This window comes from Chiloscyllium plagiosum, chromosome 19 (genome assembly GCF_004010195.1).
Source record: "Chiloscyllium plagiosum isolate BGI_BamShark_2017 chromosome 19, ASM401019v2, whole genome shotgun sequence".
Lineage (NCBI taxonomy): Eukaryota > Metazoa > Chordata > Chondrichthyes > Orectolobiformes > Hemiscylliidae > Chiloscyllium > Chiloscyllium plagiosum.
Genome location: NC_057728.1, coordinates 29,601,406 through 29,628,818, shown reverse-complemented (window position 1 = coordinate 29,628,818; position 27,413 = coordinate 29,601,406). Strand labels below are relative to the sequence as shown.

The 27,413-nt window shown below is 39.5% G+C and overlaps 1 protein-coding gene across 2 annotated transcripts in view; it reads right to left on the bottom strand.

The window, feature by feature from the left end:
• Window positions 1–569: 569 nt before the first annotated feature.
• The window catches only part of LOC122559644 (MANSC domain-containing protein 1-like), a 33,560-nt gene continuing 6,716 nt past the window's right edge, over window positions 570–27,413 (bottom strand). For both annotated transcript variants that reach the window (XM_043709454.1, XM_043709455.1), the window contains 3 exons: window positions 24,541–24,886; window positions 13,246–13,386; window positions 570–5,102 (listed from right to left, as the gene is read on the bottom strand). In XM_043709454.1, the coding sequence (XP_043565389.1) occupies window positions 4,015–5,102; window positions 13,246–13,386; window positions 24,541–24,763 (1,452 nt within the window). In that variant the 5' untranslated portion in view covers window positions 24,764–24,886 and the 3' untranslated portion in view covers window positions 570–4,014. The remainder of the gene's footprint in view (window positions 5,103–13,245; window positions 13,387–24,540; window positions 24,887–27,413) is intronic.

Below are 27,413 nucleotides of genomic sequence, written 5' to 3'. Positions count from 1 at the left end.
CCCATCCAAATGCCTCTTAAATGTTACAATTGTACCAGCCTCCACCACTTCCTCTGGCAGCTTGTTCCATACATGTACCACCCTCTGAAAAGGTTGCCCCTTAGGTCTCTTTTATATCTTTCCTGTCTTACTCTAAACCTATGCCCTCTAGCTCTGGACATTCCCACACCAAGGAAAAGACTTGTCTATTTACCATATCCATGCCCCTCATAATTTTGTAAACCTCTAAGGTCATCCCTCAGCCTCCGATGCTGCAGGGAAAACAGCCCTAGCCTATTCAACCTCTCCCTGTAGCTCAAATCCTCCAACCCTGGCAACATCTTTGTAAATCTTTTCTGAACCCTTTCAAGTTTTACAACATCTTTCCGATGGGATGGAGACCAGAATTGCACACAATATTCCAACAGTGACCTAACAATGTCCTATACAGCCGCCACATAACCTCCCAACTCCTGTACTCAATACTCTGACCAATAAAGGAAAGCATACCAAATGTCTTCTTCACTGTCCTATTTACCTGTGACTCTACTTTCGAGGAGCTATGAACCTGCACTCCAAGGTCTCTTTGTTCAGCAACACTCCCTAGGGCCTTACCATTAAGTGTACAAGTCCTGCTAAAATGAGGTACTTGTAATATGAAACAGTTATGCAATGATATCCTTAACAATCTTTAATATTTATGTCTTTACCTGAAAACAAAATTCAGGAAGTCCTTTGTTAGCAAAACCTTCAAACTAAATAAACAAAAGACCTCAGCTCTCTGAAAAGCTCATGTACACTCAAAGATTGCTCACACTGCCCCTTGCAAAATGCTAGCCACTGAAAAATCCTCATCGCTTTCCGATTTTCACTGCTCCTCAGCTTTTAGGGGAAAACCTAATTTCTACAAGAGTCAAGATTAGGGTCCTTTTGATTGATATTGCAATGAAGATTAATAGCACCATTAAAAGAACAACTCAAACATTTGCATCTCCAGAGTGGGTAGATACTTTGGGGACCTGGTCTGCTCGTTTACGCCATGGATTCATCCTTCGACAGAAAGGTTACAGAAAAGTATCCATCTTTCTGAGGGCACATAAATAATAAAGCTAATGCTTTGTGAAGCTGGAGATGAGGAGATTTTTGGGTCACGGAATGAATACCTTTGGCTACACTTCTTTCCCATGATGCTCTTAAGTATGCCACCCTATGGCCTTGTGGGAACTAACATTGAAGGATAGGAAACCACCTAAGTTTGCAGCTTTTTCAAGTAATTTGTAAGAAGATCAGCGAGAACATTCTGAAGTGGGCTTTAGCGATTACCATAGAATGGTAAATTGTAAAGAGCTACACATTGTAGGAGGTTTTACTGTGGCTTGGCGACAGATGTTTGTCAAAAATGCTCAAGACCATCTATAACATGAAACAGTAAAGTAAATTGCATTCTGGTGAGCATAGATTGGACCAGAACCTTGACGGTGAAAGATATCTTAGAATTAACAGCAACTTCCATGCGTTCAAAAGCAAGTAAAAACAAGGGTTACTGGGAGGTAGTTTGGAGGGATAAAGGAGTTACACTACAAAACAAATTGTAATCCCCCAGCACCATGGAAATTTATTTTGGAGAAAATAATTCACAGACAACTCCATAGTAAATGTATATCTCAGAATTTTCTATGGCTTTGGTCTAATAGATATTCCAGTTTTCATCTTAGTACTTAATACCAGCAGAAGAGAAATAAACTATGAACAACTTGACAGACACAGATATCTGTTGTCTGTTAGGATGGAGGCTTGATGAACCAAATGGCCAATTGTCATTCAACAATACTCCAGTTTATAACAATAGTTACAACTTCTAAATTACCTGATGATCATTTTTGTTTGATATTTCATTCTTTTCTTCCACAATAAAACAGAACATTTCAATTGTGATAAGGTTTAGATCAAAGTACAAGGATGAATTAATTCTTTAGCACTTACAGTAAAAAAAAAATGTTGTTCCAGTTCTTAATTAGTTTGTACATTCTCTGTTTTCTACATTTCTTATTCATTTGGGCTTTGGCTGATGGTCAGTCCATGGCTCATTGTCTGCTGATATTTTATCTTAAGCCATTTCTTTCAGTTCATATTTGTCACGCAGTTTTATTCTCAGATGCAGGTTCCAAGTGTAGCTCAGCCAGCACAAGGATCAACCCGTGCTGTTGGCATTATTCTGAATGACACATTAGTCATTGAGACCATGGAGCTAACTGGTCTCCTATTTCTACATCTAGTACTCGGTACTCAGTTTGACCATTGATTACAGGCAGCAGCACAAAAACCTTGACAAAGGCTTAATAATCCTTGCCGTTATTTTTTCCATGTACATTAAACAAGTTCCTAATGTTTGAATCACAAAACAAAAACCCTTCTTCATGGTAAAGCAGCTCAAGCAGAAATTTCCTTTACACGAGTGTGGGGAAATATTCAGTGTACACTCAGTCTCCCCACCCACAATTAAATAATTCAGATTGTTATCTCAGCATACTAGGGGAAAATTTAATTTGCAGTTTATCATTCTATGGTACAGTTATAAATTAAAAATGTAAATTATAGGATCTACATATTTTTCATGTTTACAACTTTTTTTGTTACAGTGCAGAACTCAAGAAAGTGAATTTATACTTTGCATGGGACATAACATGGAGGCAAGCAGATCAGCAACCTCACCTGATTCAATTATAACATCCTGTTAATTAATACATCTTAGCTGTATTGGAGTTAAGAATAGCCTTCCCTTTTTTGACTTATTCTTTTCCACAACCTCTTGCTATGCATCTTAATCTTTCCTTCCTCTCCCAACCATTTAAATATTAAATTTCAAGTTTGGCATCACATGATCATTACTTCTTTTCCAGTATTCTGAAACCTTGGTGGTGTCCAGGAACCATTGCTTCTATATTAGAAGAATAATTGAAATTCAGAGTGAGGGTTAGCAGGTTGCTATAGTTCGCTATCTGGTAGATTTGTTGCCACTGCCCACTTTCTCGGTAGGATTGATCGGCTTGCTTGGTCCAGCATTCTACAGGAAAACCACTTGGTGATCTAATCAGAAGAGGAACTTGTCTTAAACAAGATGAAGCTTACTGTAATGGCAGCAACTATGTTACAAGTTACACTGTGAGAAGCATCTCAGAGATGGAAAGGAAGACCCAGATGGGGAGTCTCACTCCTTCAAGATCTTAATCTGTTCTCCACTATCTCACCCCCCAACTCCCGCAAAAGTCTGTACAACATCATAGTGAGTGGTGCTTAAGTCACTACTCAATACTATATCTTTCAGATCCTTCCATACTTCTCACTTCTGATCACTATCCAATGAATTGAGCCTCACCATCCTCTAACTTTTACTAGAACAGAAACAAATGTTAGTCTACGGTAGGGTGGGTGGGAGGTGAAGGAAAGGCGACAAAAGAGAGTAATTTCTCCCATGACTAATTAACAGTAGTACTGAGCATCAGCAATCTTTCAGTAGATGGTAAGGGGGTAAATACCTAAACAACTTAATGTTATATGCTACTGAACTGAAGCAAATACTCCGTAACTTTCTAATGAAGATTGCTGTGCCTAGTTGTTCAGTTTTGTTTTATTGAAAAATATGTGCATTTTCAACAAATGATGCATTAGAAGTTTATCATTTATTTGGTTTTACATTTATTTAGAGTCCCCTAAGTTCCTAACAGAAGATCAGTGTTTTACATTGGCAGCAGACAGCCCTCCTGCTGGATTTAACTTGTGTGCCATCCATACCCCAAAGCCACCAGCAGGGGAGTGAGTAATCCAGTCAATGGACTATTTAAATTTACTTTTTTAATTATTCAGTAATGCAGCTTGCAAATTATTCCCCACATCCAATAAGGAGAGCTAGACGAGAAAATGAATCATATTTATGTAAGACTTCTAAAAAAAAAAGGGACAAATGTTTTTGTTATACTAGGCTTTTCTATAAATTATTCATAATGAAACCAGTCAATTCTTCTAATCTACTTTACCTCATGCAGCTATATACATTCCGTTTATGAGATAATCAATTCTGGTATAGTGCCTCCTACTATAGGATTCTGATATCTGTTTACTTAACAAAACCATTGCTACAATTAGAAATAACAAACCAAACAATAAAGCAGCAATAAGTCCACTCTGAATTTTCATTTTTGAATCATCCATTTGTCCTCCCAATTTGTCCTGTCTTTCCAAAGGTTTTTGGTCCAGTATGCTGTTACCTCCATTATTTACTGCTCCACCTATAATCTCAAAGAATGGGGTTTTTGCAGCTGGAACCCTTGAAATGAGGGATTGCTCAGTCTTCTTTGGGATCAGTTTTGCTATTGAGACTTTACGGGTGGTTAAAAGGTTCTTTGGAAGGATGGTGGTGGTCAAGAGTTTGGTTGCTGTTGTCGGAGTGGTGGTGACTGGGAGTGTGGTTGGGAGAATAGTTGTTTGAGGGGTGGTGACTGGGAGCGTAGTTGTCTGAGTGGTGGTGATTGGGAGAGTGGTTGGGAGGGTAGTTGTCCATATAGTGGTGACTGGCAGAGGGGGGGCAATAGTGGCAGAAAGGGTGGTTGCCTGAGTATTAGTAACTGGAAGGGTAGTTGTTGTCTGAGTGGTAGTGATTGGGAGAATTTGTGGGAGAGTGGTGGCTGCCATTGGCTGGATTTTGTTCATCGAGAGCAGAGTCTGGTGATTTGTTCTTGTTAACTGTGTAGAAGTCAATGGCAGACTGGCTAGGAAAGCATGAGCAGTTGTTGATTGGGTAGTTGGAAGAATGGTAGATGTCTTCAATTTGTCAGTAGTCCACATTTGGGTGGTTCGGAGCAACATTGCTACCATTGACACTTTGGGAGTTCTAGTCATGGTTAACTGTTTGGTGGTCACTGGGAAAATGGAAACTTTTGGATAGGTGGAGTAAGACACTTGCTGCATTGTCATCTTTTGGAGAGGAGTGACTATTGGTGTAGAAGCAAGATTAGATGTTGGATTGTTGAGCAGATCAGTAGAAACTCCATGATCTGATGATTGTTCCCCTCTGTCAGGAAATCTTTCTTTCATGGACTCATCCAACTCCTTCATACTCGCAAGATCTATGAGCAAAAAGAATACAGTAGAAACATTTATGCATTTTGCTACAAAATGTTGAAATATGGTAACTTTATGAATTGAAGAGTTTCAGATAGTAATTCTCCCATATTGCAATGGTTCACATAATTTCCTGGGATCTGAGTTCAAATTCATGCAAGACTGAATGGATAAAAAGATGTTACTTTTTCTGCAGGCTTTAAGACTCCCATTTGAAATAACAGTTACAGACAGCGCTTCCAATTTTAAGAAAAGCTGACACAATTGGGTATTCAAGTACTGAATTATGCAATTTCTCATCTCCCAACTCAATTCCTGGAATAAAGCCTCATATAGACAAAGATTACCTAATTATTTCATGTCAGATTTACCAGAGAGATTGACAACAGATTAAGTAAGGATTTTAGATTTGGAGTAGATCTAAGATACCATTACTTCTCCATCAGAACTAGAAAACTCATGCTCTGTGCTCAAGATCCTGCACCATACATTGCAAAAACTTAAGCAATATGCCTGATAGAGGAATGGTGTATGATCTAATGACAAGGACATAGCTCAGGATGATATTAATCTTTCCAATGAAAAGGTACAAGATTTACTTTGTATTCTATGCCACATTAGCTCGCAAGCTGATGGACCTTGAGTGGCACTACAGTCAACTTAGTTTCTTGCTTTTGACATGATTGAACCTGGTTGAATAACCTAGCAATGTTAAGAGATTAGGCACCGGTGCAATGAACTGGAGGCTTAAGTTTTTGCAATATAAGGTGCAGATCTTAAGCAGTACGTGTAATCAGCACAAGGTTTCCTTGCCCATGTTTAACCTGAAACCACAAGATCTCATGGGGTTCAGAGGACTCCTACAGCAACTCCCTCCTGAATGTATACCACTGTGCCGCCATCTCTGCTGGGTCTGTCCTGACGGTGAGACAGGACATATCCAGGGATGGTAATGATGGTGTCTGGGACATAGACATATTCATGGAATCACACCTTACAGATAATGTCAAGCTGTTCCTTGCCTAGACTGAGAGCTCTTCCAATTTTGGTATTAGACCCCAGATGTTAGTAAGGATGACACTACAGTGTTGACAGGGCCAATGGTTTTGTTGTCTTTTCTGGTACCTAGGCTGATGCCAAGTGGTTCATCTGGTTTCATTTCCTTGTTGAGACTTTGTACTGCTTTTTACAACTGAATGGCTTGGTAGACCATTTCACAGAGGATAGTTGAGAGTCAATCAAATTGCTGGGGACCTGGAGTCACATGGAGGAGGGCAGATTTCCTTCCCTGAAGAACATTAGTGAGCCAGATAGGTTTATTCTCACAATCAACGATTTCATGGTCAGAGATTCTTAATTTCAGATTTTTTTAAAAATTGAATTCAAATTCCACCATTTGCCACAGCAGCATTTGAACGTGGAACCCCAGAACATTAACGGAGTTTCTGGATTAATAGTCCCATGATAATGCTACTTGTTCATCGCCTCCCCACAATCTGTGTTATGTCATGCAATGATGTCATAAGGGGACAACATGTGATGGGAAAGTGGACAAGCAAAAGAACAGACCTATGTAGATTTTATAGTAAGGCACGGAGAACTGCTTAAAGTAATCAGGCAGCATTAACAAGACCATATAAAAGGAAAGTCATTTACCAATTTATTGGAGATTTTTTGAGGAATTAACATGCTGTGAATAAAGGTGAAATGTTTGGTGCACTATACTCAAGTGCTAGAACCTACTGTGGAAATTAAAGTCTTGTGGTTTAAGGGCTAATGTATTGGTATGGACAGATGATTCGCTAGCTAATAGGAAATTAAATAAACGGGGAATGATCGAATGAACGAACTCTTTTCCAGTTAGCAGGATGTAATGAGAGGTGTGCCACAGGGATCAGTGCTGAGTCTTCAACCTTTTACTATTTATATCTTAAAAATGGTTTGGATGAAGTGAACCGAAATATGGTTGCTAAGTATTCTGATAACACAAAGATAGGTAGACAATTAAGTTGTGAAGAAGACATAAGGACACTAAAAGGGGATATAGATAAGTCGGGCAAGTGATCAAAGATTTGCAACATATATAATGTGGGAGACTGTAAAATTGTCTATCTTGGTAGGGCAACTAATAAAGGAGTACATCATTTCATGATGAGAGATTTCAGCGTTCAGAAATACAGATGAATCTTGCTGATGACTTGCATAAAATATTGAAAAAATAGTATGGTGGGACAGCAAGTAATTAGGAAAGTTAATAATGTTTTACAGGGAATTTGAATACAGGCACTAGTGAGATCACATCTAAAATATTGTGTATTGTATTGGTCATCCTATTTAGAATGTAAATGTGTCAGAAGCATTTCAGAGAAGATTTACTAGACTAAAACCGGGAATGGGCAGGTTATAAGGTAAGCAGGATTGTATCTGTCAGTATCTAGAAGAGTAAGAGGCAACTTGATTAAAACACACAAGATCCTGCAATGTGACAGACTGCATGATTAAAAGGCATTTTCTCTTGTGGGAGAATCGAGAACCAAGGACACAGTTTAAAAATAAGTGGTAGACTATTTAAGAGAGAGCTGAGGAGCATGTTTTTCTCACAGAAGGTTGAGGGTCTTTGGAACTCTTCCTCAAAACGTGGAAGTAGGAGGTCTGAACTTGCTAATGCAGTGTTAAGTTGATTCTTGATAAGTGGCAAAAATGTGTCAGGATTATATGGGAATGTGAAGCAAAAAAATCTGACATGATCTTACTGAATGGCAGAGCAGGCTCAAGGAGTTGAGTAACCTATTCCTGCTTCGAATTTATATCTTCATATATAGGTTGATACATTAGTGTCCACCATAATCTTCTATGCCACTATATCCCATATATATTTTATCTATTTTCTTAACCTGCCCTGCCACTTTCAATTTATGCACAAATATCCCAGCTCCCTTTGTTCCTATATCCCCTTCAGTTGCATCTTTTATTTTGTATTATCTCTCCTCATTTATCCTACCAAAATGTATTGTTTCACATTTCTCTGCATTAAATTCATCTCCAACTCGTCCATCTGTTCTACTTGCCTGTTATATTCTCTTGAAGACAATCACATACTTAACACGGTTCATAAATGCTATTTTGTGGCTTCTGCATATTTTGAAATTGTGCCTTGCATTCTCAAGTCAAAGTCATTAATATAGATTAAGAATAGCATTTGTCCTTTATCAAATGTTTTTTGGAGGTATGTCATCATATTATACATATTAACTCCATTTACACTCACTGTTAGTAAAACCAAAAAAAATTCAATCAGGTTAGATAAATATGATCTTCCCCTAACCAATATGTGCCATATTTCATATTTCTCTAATGGACCTTGTTAATTTTGTTTTGGATTGTTTATAAAAGCTTTGCCATCACTGTAGATAAACCAACTGGCCTGCAGCTGCTGTTTTATTCCCAACATTGTTTTTTGAACAAGACTATAACATTTGAAATCCTTCAATCTCTAGCACCATCTTCTGCTATAAGAATCTTATAAATTTCAACAGAAATACTAAAAGGACGCTATAACCACAAACAACCAAATCACCTTTAAGACTTTGCATCAGATTTTCTGTGAAGCGGCAATCTCACACAAATTTCTACTCTAGCCCTACTTTTTAAATGAAAGAAGGCAGCTCTGCATTTAAGAGAAGATTCCATTCAGAGCTCCCTCAGAAACAGGGTGCCATATTTCTACTCTGATAGTTCTTTCATAGTATAGAACATTAAGGAAAGTCATGCTTGGCATTCACAGTAGTCAGCCAAATTTGGAAGTTTAAAAGGTCTTGACAGCTACTTTGACAGGTGCTCTCAAAAGGTAAGTGTGATGTTAGAGTGCTGGGAGGGTCTGACATAAGATGGATCAAGGGGACAGGGTTCCAGATAAGTAGGATGCCAGCTGGGTAAAGTGCTAGGATGACTACTAAGTGGAATGCCAGATGTGTACAGGGTAAGATGCCAGTTAAATGAGATGTCAGGTGGATAGACTGCCAGGTAAATAGGGTGCCAATTGGAGGGCAGGGTGCCAGGAGTTGAATATTAGATAGGTCGGGATAGGTTGCCAGATAAGTAGCAAGTGCCAGCTGACTAGGGGTTAAGGTGCCAGGTGGGTACCCTGTTGCAGGGTGCAAAATGACAAGGTAAATGTAATGTTCATGGTGGTTTGGGGTGCTGGGAGAAATCATGAAGGGTGGTGGGTCAGAACTGATGGATAGGGAACAGAGTTGGTCTGGTGCCTGGGGATTATCAGATCCAGGTGTGGGGGTTGTTAGTGGCCAGAAGCGGGTGGGAGTGTTACAAGATGTGCCTTTAACAAGGATTTATTCTGTCATGTTTCTTTTGAAAGCAAGCATTGTCAACCTGGTCCTGCGCTGTCTACTGCTAGTTTTGGTTTTAAAAGCAGCACTAATGGGGGGAGTCAGACACACACGACCCAGGGTTTGCTTGCAGTTGGTAAACTGGGATTTCAGAGGAAGATTCAGCTCTTTGCTGCTGCAAAAAGCTTCGGTTCTCTCTTTTCTGCTTGCAATTTTGTTTCCTTTCTCCTGATCTGGAGATCAAGGAAGGGAGATCTGTTTTGCTGAATGTGACTTTGCTGAAGGCGTTTACTGCTATATTGGAACAGCTAATCAGTAGTAGTTAATATGTATACTACTTTGTTAAGTATTTTGAGAGAGTTACAGTTAAACCAATTCTTTCTTTTTATTTCTATTTGTCTGTATTTTAACTGTAGTGTAAGGATAAAGTGTATTTTGCTTAAAGTTGAATAGTTTGATCAATTGCATCTGGAATACAATGCCTTACTTAAAATATAAGAAAACATTAGGGTCTAGGCTATTTCCTTGGCATGTTTTAGGGGGTTTGGTCTGGTCCGTAACAGGGGTGTGCAGTATAGAGTCTGTTGAATCATAGCTTAGGAGTTAGACTATGTACTTAATTGTTTTTTATTTGCTAAGTAACTATTTTACTTAATTTGACCAGAACCCTCTTCTCCAAGGAGACCTTTGGAGGTTTGCATGTATAAAGGAATTGCCTATTGGAATCTCCAGTTCCTTTGACGTCTGCTAGATTCCACAGGTATCCCATTCACAACTCTTATCTATGCTGGCATAGTGACTATTTGGCCAATGAAACAACTCCATTGTTTATGGAAGCAAATGTCAAGCCTGAGTGGGTTTTTATAAAGTAAGAAAAAGAAACCTGGCACAAATCCCAGGGAAATGAATTCAGATTTAATTTAAATACCGATACTTAATGAGGCCAGGGCACAAACGTTTGCAAGCACTCAAGCATATTAAATGCAGCCAGCCAGAAAAAAAAAACTATCTAAAATGTGTGCAGATCCCATTCACTCAAGCATCTGATCCCCTACACCCTGTCTACAGCTACAGTGCTAGGAATAAAATCTATTCCCAACAGCACACAGCGGATATTCAATGTTATTTGTGGTATATCATTGTGATATGAATAAATTATTAGTTCTTACTTTTGATTGGTAACTCACTCAGGACACCTTAAATGCACAAAATAAATGCAAGTCTCTGGTGTTGCCACTGAAACATCTCATCTATGGCCTACTTCATTCATAAAGGTCATGGGCCTTCATTTGTCAATTACAGGAATACAGGTGACTGCGAGAAAGCCTGACAATAAAAAGGGCAACATTACTATTTTGCTAGAAATCTAACTTAATATGAATGGATAAATTTACAATGTCGCTAAACAGATGATCATAGGAATTCTTTAATGATATTTTAAAAATGAAATTGAAGTGATATTATTCACAAATATGAATAGCAGATAACATTATTTACTTTTAACATTAATTTTCAAAATGGTGTCAGTTACCTTGACTGGCTATAATGCAGAAGTGAAACAACATGTAATAACATCCGTTTCTAACTTAATCATGTTGGAAATCTAACTAAAAGAGAGCAAGGTAAGGTGTAATAAACCGCTATATTCATCACAATGACACTTCTGTACCCTTAAATTAATGTCAAATTTATCAAAGACATTGCACCAACAGAATTGTATGCTGTAGATATCACATGGCCTAATGTCTGTGTTGGCTCCCAGCAAGAGTAGCTCATCTACTCCCATTTAAACACCCTTTCCTCATTGTCCTGCACATTTCTTTCTGGATTGAATGATCTAAATTCTCTTTTGAAGGCCTCAATTGAATTTGCCTCTCTCAGGCAATATTTTCCAGATCCGAATGACTTCTTATATACAAACACTTTTTCCACATCGCTATTGAAAATGATTGGTAAATCCTCCAGCCAACAGGAACATATAAGTCCTTTTTACTCAGTCAAGATCCCTCAGGATTTTGAGCACTGCAACCAAATCTCCTTCTAATCTGCTCTTCTCCAAGAGTAACATCCCCAATTTCTCTAGTTCATTCACATTTCAGAAGTTCCTTACTCTTGGAATCAATTTCACAAATGTTTTCTGCACCCTTTCTAATGTCTTCACATCCTTCCTAAAGTGAAGTATCCAGAAATGGAGCAGAGCACCACTCGAGACCAACCTATGGTTTATGTAGGTTTATCATAACTTCCCTGCTTTTGTACTTTATGTTCCTATTTATAAAGCTCAGGATCCTGTGTGTTTTAATAAGCATTTTCTCAACTTGCCTTGCATACATTTGGTCCCTCTGCATCTACTCTAACTTTAAAGTTGTATCTTTTGTTTAGTTTTGCCTTTCCTAGTTATTTCTACTGAAATGATTCATTTCACATTTCTGTTACCTATTATCCATCTATTATGCCAGCCTATGTCTTATTAAAAATTGAACACCATATCATAGTTCACGTTTCCAAGCTTGTGTCATCCACAAATTTTGAAATTTGTTCCAGGTACATGCAAGTGTAGGTCATTAATATTTATCAAAGAAAGCCAGGACCCAAAATGAAACTGGGAATTGCATTATAAGCCTTCCTTTAGTCTGAAAGACAATGTTCACCATTAATTTTGGTTTCCTTTCAGCCAATTTCATATCCCTGTTGCCCTGGTCCCATTTATTCCATTCAATCTAATTGGCTGAGAAGCCTGCTATGTGGTACTTTATGAAGTGCGTTGTGGAAGTCCATTTACCCCACATTGTCTGCATTATCCGCGTTAACACTGTTACCTTTTCAAAACCTCAAACAAATTAGTTTATTAATAATCAGTTTATTAATATGCAGAACATATTCATGTTGGCATTCTTTAATTTATCTACATTTGCCCAAGTGGCTGTTAATTTTGTCCTATGTTGTCATTTCATGAGCTTCCCTACCACCAAGGTTAAACTAACAAGCCTGTACTTGCTGAGCTTACCGATACACCCTTTCATGAATGCTCCAATCCTCTTGCACCACTCCTGGATTGGGCCAGTAACTCTGTAATGTTCACTTTCATAGCCCTCTGTATCCGGACTGTGTCTCAGCTAATCTTCGTGGCTTAGCAACTGTAAATATCCATTGTCTTTCTGTCAATTTTAAGCCCATTTAGGGCTTTAATTTCTTCCTCTTCCATACTGACCTGAGCAATATCTTCTTTCTCAGTGAAGTCAGATATAATCGAGTACCTCAGGAATGTCCCGGTCTCCACTTGTACACTCCCTTTTAGGTCTCTAATCAGCCTTGCTCCCTCCTTTCAACATCCTTTCCCTATTGATATACCAAGAAGAATTTGGGATGCCTTTGTATGTTAGCTGTCCATCTCTTTTCATAATCTATCTTTGCCTTTCATATCTTCTTTTCCCCACTTCTGCTCTGAATCTTCTAAATGGAGCATAGTTTTCAACTGTGTTCTCCAACTGGCATCTTCTTTATGCATCCTTTTTCTACTTCACTTTACATTTGTTTATCCAAACTTTTCCCTCATGTGAATGTTATTTCCACTGTACCTGATCTAACCATTGTTTAAAAGTAGCCCATTGTTCCCTTCCAGCTTTTCTTGGCAATTTATCTGGGTCACCTTTCCTCTCATCCCTTCCTCAATGAATTGTTTTTATTCTGGCTTGCATTCAGATATATTACAATTAGATACAGTAAGCAAATTTATCTTAAAAATTAAATTTAACACATTTTCAATCAGACGGTAGTATATAAAACCAAATGACAAAGTTACCTCTTTTTATAAAGTGGCTTACAAATCCTTCTGAAGACATCAATGGACAAGCATCTTTGTTTGGACAGTAGAAAAGGTAGCAATTTTGAAAAGATGAATTATTTCTTCGATTAAACGTCATAAAATTGCACAGGTTTTCTCCTTCCATTTGAAAACAGAAAAATAAAACGTTTAGTTCATCAAACATCTATATTATTTTAATTAATCCACAGCACTCCGGTCTATTAAGGTAAGCAGAGCAAATGAAGCCTGTGGTAGAATATCAGACTAAAGCAGTAAAGAATCTGCATTTTCTGAGTTTCCTACAGATATCACACTAAACCATTATCTGTCATTTAGATTAGATTAGATTACATTACAGTGTGGAAACAGGCCCTTCGGCCCAACAAGTCCACACCGACCCGCCGAAGCGCAACCCACCCATGCCCCTACATTTACCCCTTACCTAATACTACGGGCAATTTAGCATGGCCAATTCACCTAACCTGCACATCTTTGGACTGTGGGAGGAAACCGGAGCACCCGGAGGAAATCCACGCAGACACGGGGAGAACGTGCAAACTCCACACAGTCAGTCGCCTGAGGCGGGAATTGAACCCGGGTCTCAGGCGCTGTGAGGCAACAGTGCTAACCACTGTGCCACCGTGCCGCCCACTAAAGGTCATCTTAAGGTTTGGAGATGAAAGTTGGCCAGGAACCATTGGAATTATTGCAATGGAGATTTTTGACTTTTTAAAAAGTTAATTCATGGGATGTGCCATCATTAGTTTGGCCAACATTTATTGCCCATCCCTAATTTGCTTTCAGAATGAGCTGCCTTCTTGAACTGCTGCAGTCCATTTGCTGCAAGTTGGCCACAGTATGGTTAGGGAGAGAGTTCCAGGATTTTGACTCAATGACTGTTGGACAAGCAACCAGCAGAATAGATCAGCAATGTATCAAGGTAGATTTTGAGTTCTGGTTAACGTTTGAATCCAACCAGTGAACTATGTGAGTCTCAATGCTGTTTGCCACCATTGGGCATGGAATGGCAACCAGCTGGAACATTGCCATTAGTTGCGACAGGTCTCAGGATGGGATGGGATGGGATGGGCTAGGGGATGACATGTCTGAACTGGAGAACACAGTTGAAAACTATGCTCCATTTAGAAGATTCAGAGCAGAAGTGGGGAAAAGAAGATATGAAAGGCAAAGATAGATTATGAAAAGAGATGGACAGCTAACATCATTTGTGGGTAGCTCCGGAGGAGAAAGTGAGGACTGCAGATGCTGAAGATCAGAGTTGGAAAGTGTGGCGCTGGAAAAGCACAGCTGGACAGGCAACATCTGAGGAGCAGGAGAGTCAACGTTTCAAGTATAAGATCTTCATCAGCTCTCATTCCCACTGAATCTAGTGCTCCAGAACAAAATCCTTTTGGGATCTTCTTTGTAATATTATTGCCAAATGATTCTGAGCAGAGTTGACAGGATACATCCAGTCACTTCACAAAATCCCAAATGGAGTTCAATGAATATACTCTGATGCTGCTACTTGTCAGAATGGCACACAGGTTTTTGGAGGAGGGAGTCAGTTGGCCAGATGGTCAGTTTGCAATGTAGAGTAATGGCAACAGTGTGGGTTCAATTCCTGCACTGACTGAAGGGTTCTCCTTCTGAACCTCTCCCTTTGCTTGAGGCAAGATGACCCTCAGTTTAAAGCACCAAGTCATCTCTCTCTGAGAGAGCAGTCCTATGGTCTGGTAGGACGATGATGACTTAACCTTTACACAAGATTATTTGTCCACAATGCATTTTGAATGTAAGTTATTGTTGAATTAACTTTTTGAATCATTGCGTAAAGTTACTCCTTCAACAATACCAACATAATGTAATTGGTGAAACTCTTTTTTTTTTAAAAACTGCATTTCCATGAAACATTTCCTGTACGAAATTAGTATTAAACTACATGAAAAAAGGAAACTGGGAGAAAATGACGACTACAGAGGCTGGAGATCAGAGTCGAGAGTGTGGTCCAGCACAGCACAACTGTGTGGAAAAGCACAGCAGGTCAGGCAGCATCCGAACGATAACTGTTTAATTAATACAGTTTAATTAATACAGCTAAGCAGGGGTTAAAACACAAGATGTAAGCCTTTTAAATCACAGTGTCAACTCACCAACTGTAGTAACTTGATTTTAAGTGACTTTAAAAAGTTTTAAATAGTTTTCATAATCTTGGAACAGGCACCAGTTTCTTAGTATCTTTTAGAGCCTTTTCAGAGACCCACCAATGAGCATGATTAGTAGGAACTTCCAATGGTAAGAGTGGAACAGTCTGGTACTACTATAATAGTTTTGCAACAAGTGCAATAAATTGTGGAAATTCTAGTTGTGTGGAATGTAATTTGATTTCACAACTCTTTGCAGCAGTTTACACCAGTTTTGACCAAATTACTTGAAAAAATCCATTGCAATCAAGCAAAAATTCCAGAATAATAATTTACATTGTCAGATCTTCACTACTTTTCACAAGAGACATAGATAAAATGAATCCAAAAAGTGATAATTCGGAGTAATTTGGTGGTATCCACACTCTGGAATCTGGTTGCTCTGCCTTCCATATTCCAGATAAAAGGTATATTCTTCTCCTTTGGCTGTAGGAGAAGCAGACAGAAGTGGGTACTACAGATGCTGGAGATTAGAGTCAAGATTAGAGTGGTGCTGGAAAAGCACAGCAGGTCAGGCAGCATCAGAGGAGCAGGATAATGGACATTTTGGCCAAAAGCCCTTCATCAGGAAAAGCAGTCTTCTCAGTAGGAGAAGCAGGTCTTTCAGATCTAACTGAACTCTTTATAATTTTGTACACCTCAGTTAAGTCTATCCAACATTTCTTCATAGCTGCAATTTTCAAGACCTAGCAATATCTTCTAAGTCTCCTCTGCACGCTCTTCAGACTGCTTATGTCCTTCCTCTAATGTAGCAACCAGAATTCCAACAGTCACCTAAGCACCATTTTTTGCAATTCCAGCATTTCATTCTTGCTTTTGCACTTTATACCTTGTCCAGTAAAGGCAAGAAATCCCCTGGATTTCTTTTTCATCTTACACATCTGTCCTGACACCTTAAAGAACCCACGGGCATACATTTCAAGTGCTGACTTAGAATCATAGAGATGTACAGCACAGAAACAGACCCTTCGGTCCAACCTGTCCATGCCGACCAGATATCCCAACCCAATCGAGTCCCACCTGCCAGCACCAAGCCCATATCCCTCCAAACCCTTCCTATTCATATACCCATCCAGATGCCTCTTAAATGTTGCAATTGTACCAGCCTCCACCACCTCCTCTGGCAGCTCATTCCATACCCGTACCACCCTCTGTGTGAAAAAGTTGCCCCTTAGGTCTCTTTTATATCTTTCCCCTCTCACCCTAAACTTATGCCCTCTAGTTCTGGACTCCCCGACCCCAGGGAAAAGACTTTGTCTATTCATCCTATCCATGCCCCTCAATTTTGTAAATCTCTATAAGGTCACCCCTCAGCCTCCGATGCTCCAGGGAAAACAGCCCCAGCCTGTTCAGCCTCTCCCTGTAGATCAAATCCTCCAACCCTGGCAACATCCTTGTAAATCTTTTCTGAACTCTTTCAAGTTTCACAACATCTTTCCGATAGGAAGGAGAACAGAATTGCACGCAATATTCCTAACTGATGTTCTGTACAGCCACAACATGACCTCCCAACTCCTGTACTCAATACTCTGACCAATAAAGGAAAGCATATCAAATGCTTTCTTCACTATCCTATCTACCTGCAACTCCACTTTCAAGGAGCTATGAACCTGCACTCCAAGGTCTCTTTGTTCAGCAACACTCCCTCGGACCTTACCATTAAGTGTATAAGTCCTGCTAAGATTTGCTTTCCCAAAATGTAGTACCTCGCGCTTATCTGAATTAAACTCCATCTGCCATTTCTCAGCCCTTTGGCCCATCTGGTCCAGATCGTGTTGTAATCTGAGGTAACCTTCTTTGCTGTCCACTGCACCTCCAATTTTGGTGTCATCTGCAAACTTCTTCTACCTATTTCAATATCCTCCCACTAATGGTGTATTCCCTGGTTTTGTTTGCCCTTCCCAAATGTGTTACCTTATATTTCTCTGGAACTGAATTTTATTTGTCACATTTCCGCCTGCTCAAATAAACCATTGATGTAATTCTAGAGTCGAAAATATTTTCTTGACTATTAACTTCTACAGCCAATGTTTGTGTGATCTGCAAGTTACCCAATCATGACTGCAATATTTAAGACCAGATCATACAACAAATAGCAAGGGAATGTCTACTAGAATGTCTGCTTTATTCCCATTCTCCATGAAGGTAGAGACAAAATAACGATGAAGAACCCCTTGCACATCGTCGACATCCATTCAGAAGTTACTTTATACATTTGATAGGCTGTCCCCTTTCTTAGTTATCTTCCTGCTCTTAATGTACTGATAAAATGTTTTTAGGGTTTCCTTGATTTTACCTGACAATGTATTCTCTCTTTGCTTTCTTAATTTTCTTTCTTACTTCATAGAGTCATACTTGGTCCAACTTGTACATGCTGACCAGATATCACTCCTGTACTTTTTATATCCTCCTAGGTTTTCTACAGTATTAAGTTAATTGTGACTGTCATAAGCTTTCTTCTGCTTTACTTCATCCTGTATGTTTTGTGAGTTGGTTAGCTCAGTTGGCCAGACAGCTAGTTTGTGATGCAGAAGTGATACCAGCAGCATAGGTTCAATTCCTGCACTGGCTGGGGTTACCATGAAGGACTCTCCATATCAACCTCTCCCCTTGCCTGAGATGTGTTGACTCTAAGGTTAAGCCCACCATCCGTTGTCTCTCTTTAATGTGAGAGCAGCCCTATGATCACTTTACTTCTGTATCTGTAAAACAAGGATCTACATTTAGCAGTAGTGGACCTTTTTCTTTGCGGGTACAAGTTTACACTGTGCCCATGGAATCTCACTTTATAGGTTTTCCTTTACTTGGTTTATCCAGTCCATCATCACCAGAACACCCCTCTTTTGTAATATTTATCTTTCCCCAGTTTGGAACTTTTATTCTATTCCAACATTATCCTTTGTTATAATAATGCTAAATCTAAATACAGTATATTCGTAACGGTCAGCCAACTTTACTTAAATCGACCTGCTTAGCTTTATTTCTTAAAACTAAACATAGAATTACAATCTCTCTTTTTGGAATTGTTACATGCTGGTTAAATATGTTCTCTTGGATACTGTTCAAGACTTTTGTACTCTGTACCCTTTCCAAATTTCATATCTCACTTAAGGTTAAAGTCCATAACCACATAATACATAGGAGCAGAAATAAGCTATTCGGGCAATGAATCCACTCTTCCATTCAATGAGATCATGTCTGTTCTAATAATCTTAACTCTACTTTTCACCATGACCATGGATTCCCTTTCTGATTAAAAATATCTATCTCAGTCTTGAATATACTTCGTAACCCAGCCACTAAAGTTCTCTTCAGTAAAGAATTCCACAAATGCACTGCCCCCAGAGAAAAACCTCTGCCTCATTTCCATCTCAAATGGGTGACCCCTCATTCAGATTATGCTATCTGGTCCTGCCTTCTCAAAAGGGTAACAATTTCTCCAAATCTACCCATTAAGCACCCAACGAATATTTTTCAATAAGGTCTTTTCTGGTTCTTTGGAAATATGAAAATCTGTCCAAAACCAGGATCAACTTAAAGAACCTTCTCTGGACTGCCACCAATGCCAGTGTATGTTTCATTAGATAAGCAGACAAATACTGTTCACAGTATTCATGACGTGGTCTGACTAGTGCCTTATATAACTTTAGCAAGACTCCCTATTTCTATTTCGAAAGGAATGGAGTTTAAAGGCCCACAGTCCATTCAGCTTCCCGATTATCCCCTGAACTTACCACTAGCTTTTTGTGATTCATGCATGAGGACATCCAAATCCCTATATGTACAGCTTTTTTCAATCTTTTCCATTTAATTCATATTCATCTCTTCTATTCTTCATGCTAAAGCGCACAACCTCATTTTCTCACATCACTTTCCATCTACCATGTTTTTTTTCCCCCCACTGACTTGACCTGTTTCTATCCCTGCATGAACTCTATCATTCTCTTCACTTACCTTGCCACGTATTTATGTCATCCGCAACTTGGTTATCCAAGTCATTAATTTATAATGTGACCCCAGCGCTGAATCCTGTAGCACTTGACTCATTACAGGTTGCCATCCTGAAAAAGGCCCCTTTGTCCCAAATTTCTGTCTTCTATTAATCAACCCTACATCCATGTGAATATACTACCCCAAAACCATAGCCTCTTACCTTATTAAGTAGCCCTTTGTGTGATACCTATTGAACACCTTTTGAAAATCCCAATATCTGCTGGTTCCCCTTTATCTATTGTGTGTTACTTCCTCAAAGAATGTTAATAAATTTGTTCATATGATTTCTCTTTCATGAAGTTATTCTGACTCTGCTAGATTATATTGTTTATTTCTAATTGATCTACTCTTACACTCTATGAATTTTCCCAATGACAGATAATAATTGGCTGAAAGTTAAATGATTTTGTTTCCTTCCCTTTTTGAATTAGGGCGTTACACTGGCAATGTTCCAAACCTCTGCAACCTTTCCAGAATCTAAGGATTCTTAGAAGATTGCAATCATTGAATCCACTATTTCTGTAAAATCCTAGGATGGAACCCATAAGTCTCTAACTATTATTGACCTATTGGTTTTGTACTCAGACATAGAATAACAAATATATAGTCAATCTCCCTCCCACCACTTAGGGGTCTATATTATATACTCCGAGCAGTGCGGCTGCCCCTTTTTTTATTTCTTTGTTTGACCCCCATGGCATTTGACGATTAATTTAGTATTTCTATCATCCGTACAGCTGTTAATAACTTTTTAACCAATTTTTACACCCCCACTATTTTTGTCCCCATCTACCCTACCTGAAGTGATGTTGAGGTGTTACTTTTGTTCACGTTTAAGCCAGGATGCAGCCATATGTCTAACTGTGCCCTCAGCTCATTTGATTTTATTTGCCATATCCCTTGTATTTACATATTTAATGTTGCCAAATTCCTGTGCTGTATGCTTTTTAATTTGTGCTTTCTTCGTCTTGCAGAGTCATTCACTAATTTTCTGTCTTCCCCTCCCTGTTCAGAATTTGTTCCATCTGAATCTGCCCGCTGGGTTCCACGCCCCTCTTGCATAAATCCTCCCCACAGCACTGGTGAACCTCAGTGAGAATATTCATCCCAATCTTGCTCAGATATATGATGTTTGCACAGATACCACCTTCCACAGCACCAGATCTAATGCCTCAGAAATCTGATGCCTTGCCCCCAGACCGGCTTTCCAGCCATGTATTTAATTGCTTATTCAGCTGCTTCCAACCTCAATAGCATGTACAACTGAGTGTAATTCTTTTTAATTCATTTTTGTGGGATGTGGGCTTTGCTGGCTGGCCAGCATTTTATTGCCTTCCCCTAGTTGCCCTTGAGAAGGTGGTGGTGAGCTGCTTTCTTGAGCCACTGCAGTCCACCTTCTGTGGGTTGACCCACAATGCCATTATGGTTGGAATTCCAAGATTTTGACCCAGTGCCAGTGAAGGAAGAGTGATATATTTCCAAGTCAGGATGGTGAGTGGTTTTGGGGGGGGGGGGGGGGGGGGGGAAAAGAGAGAGAGAGAGAGATCTTGAAGGTGGTTGTGTTCCCAATTACGTGCAGCCCATGTCCTTCTAGTTGTAAGAGGTCTGAGGATCTTTGGTGAATTTCTGCAGGGCTGAGTGTCGGTGGTGGAGGGAGTGGATGCTCGTCATTGGAGTGCCAATGTAAAGTACGGGTTGTTTTGTCCTGGACGACATCAAGCTTTGTTGGAGCTGGTTTTAAGTTTCTTTCCTAAATTGCTACAAATCTGCTTTCAGGGCCTCATTTCCTTCCTTGCCAAGTTATTGGTATCAACATAGACCACAACTTCAGGCTGTTCACCTTCCCCCAGAACGATGTTGTGCAGCTGCTCTATGACATCCTTGTGTCATAGGGGTATACAGCACGACAACACATCCATGCCAATGAGGTTTCCTACACTGAACTAGTCCCATTTCCTATTTGTTTGGCCTATATCCCTCTAAATCTTTCCCATCCATCTACCTGTCCAAAAGGTCTTATAGCTGTTGTAACTATCACTTCCTCTGGCAGCTCATTCCATACATGCATCACCCTCTATGTGAAAATGTTGCCCCCTCAGGTCCTTTTTAAATCTTTCTCTTTTCACCTTAAACTTTTGCCTTCTAGTTTTGGGAGGCAATGTACCATCTTAGAATCATCGCCAAAAGAAATGCCTGCCTCTTGCTGTAACTAACAAATTCCCTATAATTACCGCTCTTTACTTGCTCCTTTCCTGTATGGCTGAGTCTATCATGGTTCCACAAACTTGGCTCTGACTGCACTCCTCCAGGGACCCAACATCCTCTCTAGTATTCAAAACGGAAAACTGATTCACAAGCAGGTCCTCAGGGAGCTGCTGTGCTCCCTGCCTGGTTCTCCTGGACGGCATGGTTGCTACCCATCCTCATTCTGCCTGTGTGTTCCTGATCTGCAGCATGACCACCTCTTGGCATGCATTATGCATGTAGCCATCAGCCTCACTGATGCACTTACTAGTACTACAAACCCAACTATCAATCAACCTTTGACTTCACAGAAAAGTCTGATTTTATTTCCTGGTGAAGCCGAAGCTGTCACAGCCATCTCCACATTCCTGTCCTGAAGGTAAGTTCCTGACACCCAATCAATCTTTGGTCAAACCTTACCCGGACTGGCTGCCCTGTCGTTTCCTGTCACCTTATAGCTTTCCTGTGTTGTCACTGTTCACTCAAAAACCTAAAGGGATGCTATGATAATTTCATGGTTACCATTACTGAGACAAGCTTTTTTTCAAAATTTAATCTTTGAATTCAAATACGAGCAGACATTTGAACTCATGTCTCCACAGCATTAGCCCGAGAGTCTGGATTGCTAGTCCAGTGACATCACCACATTTCACTTCTATTGTGCAAGACAGATAAAATTAACCTGAAACATTACCTCCATGTCTCTCTCCATAGATGCTCCCTGATCTGCTGAGTATTATCGGAATTTTCTCTTTTGCAAGAGGCCACATAGCTTTCAATTTTTTGGAGCATAGATGGAAATAGAAGGTGGACTGCTTTAAGTGAAAAACAAGGAAGTTCTGTAACTTGAAAAACAAGTTTGCACATTGTTAAGCTGTGCCATATGTTTTTTTTGGAAGCAAAAGGAGAGGAAGTTGAAACCAAATGACACCAAGAATCTTTTGAGTTAAGAAAACTTTGCCCGGCACCAACATTTTGACTGGTTCCGCTGCAGCGGGTTAAAAAGCAAGTGCACAGAGCAGTAGAGAGTGAAAACATCCAGTCTGCAAACAACATTCTCTTTCCTTCTCTGTGTAGGAAAATAGCTAGAAATCCCCCAGAAAGCTGAAAAGAAATAATTTATACAGGGAAAGATTAAAGTTTACTGAATTGAAGGAAGACCACCATCATATAGATAACAATGCCACATCATTGCAAAAAAATCAGAAGATCATACATGAAAAAGGACTTTCCACTTTCTGGTCTGGACTTTCGATCTTTGGAATTTTGTTTATCCACTCTATTCTTTCTTCCACTCAAACATTAAACTAGTTGTCTTTTGTCTGTCTCAATTGTACATTTTTGGGGGTTGAAAGGGTATAATTTAAGTTTCAAAAATCAGGAATCTTTTCTTTTTACGGTTCTTAAAGTTAAGTATTAAAATAAATAGATTTTATTTAACTGTTACTGAGGAGACCTGAGGTGGTTAGCATTTGTCTTGGGTAACAGGCAGCCAGGCAAATTGGTCATTTTGGTGGGATCATTGGAATTTTTATACACTTTGTAACAACTTATGGATCAGTGGGGGTATGACTATTAGCACACCATTCCCAGATGTGAAAGATTTTACCAGCCTAGGTGTTACATTAGTTACAATCTACTCGTTGGTGTCTCTTCACCTCAAAAGATCAACTTCCCTCTGATCACACCATTTAGATGAAAAACTCGTTAACCCCAGTTGTTGCTATGACAAAAGTAAAGAGACTATCATAGACATACAGTCTGTAACTGACTGCAGTGCTCTTGTCTACTTTGTACCAGATTCACAAGCCACTTTTCAAATTCTTCAATTCTACCGACAAAAACATTTGATTTGTACTTCGATATTGCCAAAGCAAAATTCATATCATCCCATCAAATGAGCCAATTATTCCACCCCTATATTTGTTGAAAAGAATCTAGAATGTGTTGAGTATTTCCCATACCTCGGCAGTCATCTTTCTCAAAAAGCAGCACCACCTCAGCCTTTACAAACAATCGCAATTGGCAAGAGGCCGCCACAAGCCAACAAAAGACTGAATATACAGAGCTTTTGTTGTCATAAGATCTTACTGCAGTGAAATATAAGAACTCTGAAGAAATGCCATCAATGCCTTCACTACATCCTCCAGATTCAGTGGAAGAATGCATCAAACCAATGCTGATGTCCTTCCTGAAGCCAACTCCACAAACAGTCAGAAAAGAAATTCTGCAAAATCAACTCTGGCATACTGAACATATTGCCCAGATCTCCAAAAACTGCTTCCCCCCTTTAGGTCCTGTTTTCTCAACTCTCAAACAACCAGAGGAGGGCAAAACAAATGCTTCAAAGATAGTTGGAGGCTCCCCTTGGAGCAAGGCAGCATTGAGATTAATGATCGATTAATGCTACCAATAGCTCATAATAGTGACAACTTATCCAGCAAGATGCTTCATGCTTTGAGTCACAATTTAATGATGAGGCAGAGCAGTGGCAGGAGGAGAAAAGGAAAGGAAATAATTCCCCTAGTCTGAATCTCACTACCTCATGGGGCACCCTGTCCCTTGTGTCCAAAGCTTTGCTGGTCAAGATTCAGTTTGGTCAATCACATGAAGACCAATGGCAGAAAATCACAAGTCGGGCTAGACATCATCCTCAAAACAAGGGACAGGTGAGGACAATAGCATTCAATTTGTCTTTACAGTAGTTTTAGCCAACCCAGATGATGTTTTGGTCAATGAACAATTTGTCACTTTTCTGCTATTCAAACACAAGAGTATTTTGGCCATTTGTTTGACACGTAGAAACTGATATATCATACAATATCAAATACCTTAGCAAATCATTGCTTACCTATTAAAGGTGGGCCAGTACAGCACTTATTATGGCATTCCTCCAAGCTGTCAGTGTGGAAAGGTTCCAAGCTTTTCAGCCCTTTTGTTAGGGCAATTTTTATGTCAGCTATGGTATCCATGGTATTTGAGAAAGTGCATTTGGACTCTTGCAATAGACTCTTGTGGTTTGTCAGTATTGCCCAGAGCAACAACAGCAATGATTCACTGTGACGCCAAAACATATTGAATTACAAATTTTCAGGCACTTAATTGACAATGATTGTGCACACATTAGGTGCAGTAACACAGAATATTAGGCAGTTTGGAGAGTGCTGTGTTTTCAAAAAAGCAGTGGAAACCAAGTCCTGTAAATTTGGAAATATAAAAAATTAATTTGTCACTTTTAAATCATACATGATTCAAATGATCTAAAAGCAGCTGTAAAGCTTTACCAATAACCTGAACAATTTTATATCAAACGTTTTGATACACTTCAATGACCAAAATACTGAAACATTTTGAACCACACACAGTTAAACAGCATTTAAAAGTGACTGCCCAATAACAGTGTTTGGATTGGATCTAAGCAAGAAGTTTGACACAGTTGAGAGGAGAGCGAACAGTTGGGGTTCAGACCTTCAATCTTGCGAACAAGTAAAATCACTCACTCTCACTGACTATGAGTGGAAGGAAATAATACTCTAAAGAGCTTGAAAACAAATACCTTATAAACTCAAGTCAAGGTCTAAGTTCAACTGAACAATTACTGAATTAAGGATCAGCATAGTTGACAACAATGGGATATCATTGCCAAAAAACTACTCTAAGAAAGCAATTTCATTTCCTCTTTTGGATTGGACTCAGCTTGACAGACTTTGTGCCATCTTGCTTATGTTCCTTATCGATGGTATTGCTGAAAAGACTGTTTTTTATCTCATCTGTATTGTCCATCCTTGGGTTTAAACTTGGAGTTTCTTTTATCTTGATAGTAGCTACAGTCAGGCATTAACCATGAGATTAATTTGGTCCTATTGTATATCCCTCCACACATTTCTTATTCATGTTCTTAGCCAAATGTCTTTGAAATATTCTGCATCCACCACGTCCTCTGAAAGTTCATTCCACAAACAAACCACTCTCTCTAAAAAGGTTGCCCTTCATGTCTTTAAAATTTTTTCACACCTTAAAATTATGCCCTCTACTCTTGAAATCCTCCACCCTAGAAAAAAAAGACACCTACCATTTGCCTTATCTGTACCAATGATTTTATAAACCTTTAGAATGTCACCTCTTAACCTCCTATGCTCCGGTGAAGAAAATCCCAGCCTTTCCAGCCTCTTCTTACAATTCAAACCCTCCATCCCCAGCCACAAACTGGTAAATCTCTTCTGAACCCTCTCCAGCTTAATTATATTCTTCCTGTAACAGGGAGAACAGAACTGGACACAGTGCTCCAGAAGAGGCCTCACCAATGTCTAACACTACCTCAACATAACATCCCAACTCCTGTACTCAAAAGGTCTGAGTAATGATGGCAAGCGTGAAAAATACCTTCTTAACCACCCTGTCTATTTGTGACACAATCTTCAAAGAATTATGTACCTGAACCCCCTAGGTCCCTCTGTTCTACAATACTAAAGGCGTTTTTTTAATTGCGTAAGTCCTGACCTTGTTTGTTGTGCTAAAAGCAATCACTCGCAGTTATCCAAATTAAACTCCATCTGCCACTCTTCAGCCCATTGACTCAATTGATCAAGATTCTTTTGTAATTTTAGATAACCTTCTTCGCCATCTACTAGATCATCAATTTTGGCGTCATCTGCAAACTTATTAACCATACCTTCTATATTGTCATTTAAATCATTTATGTAAATGACAAACAAAAAAAGCGAGGCCCCAGCACCGATCCCTGTGGAATGCCACTGGTCACAGGCCTCCAATCCAAAAAAACAGCCTTCCACCATCACTCTCTATCTCCTGCCATTATCCAATTGGCAAGCTCACCCGGAATCCCATGTAATCTAATTTTACTAATTAGTCTATCGTGTGGAACCTTGCCAAAGATTTTACTAAAGTCCAAGTAAATAATGCGCACTGCCCTGCCCTCAATCTTCTTGGTTACTTCCTCAAAAACTCAATCAAGTTTGAGACACATGATTTCCCTCACAAAACCATACTGACTATCCCTAACCAGTCCTTGCCTCTCCAAATGCAGATAAATTCTATCTTTCAAAATCACCTCCAACAACTTACCCACCACCAAAGTCAGACTGACAACTCGATAGTTCCCAGGCTTCTACTTGCATCACTTCTTAAACAAAAGCACAAACTGTCCAGTCACCCAGACATCACCCGTAGTTATGGATGACACAAATACTTCTGCAACGGGCACAGTAATGTCTTTCCTATCTTCCTACAATGACCTGGGATACACTTGATTAGGTTTGAGAGATTTATCCACCCTTATATTTTGTAAGAAGTCATTCCATTCTCTCAGCTTCCCTATTTCAGTTCTGACAATGCCACCTTCCAAAACAATATTTTCAATATGTATTCTTTTTGCCCCAAAGGGTTTCTCTCCATTGTGTGAGGAAATTGCTCCTCAGTATGTCCATTCAGAGACATCTGCTCTCACCATTCCCCTTCCATACAGAATTATGCTGCTGTGTACTTGATCTTACCTTTCATCAGAGCTTAAAAATGTGTTGCTGGAAAAGCGCAGCAGGTCAGGCAGCAAAGGAGAAGGAGAATCGACGTTTTGGGCATGAGCCCTTCTTCAGGAATGAGGAGGGTGTGCCAAGCAGGCTAAGATAAAAGGTAGGGAGGAGGGACTTGGGGGAGGGGTGTTGGGAATGCGATAGGTGGAAGGAGGTTAAGGTGAGGGTGATAGGC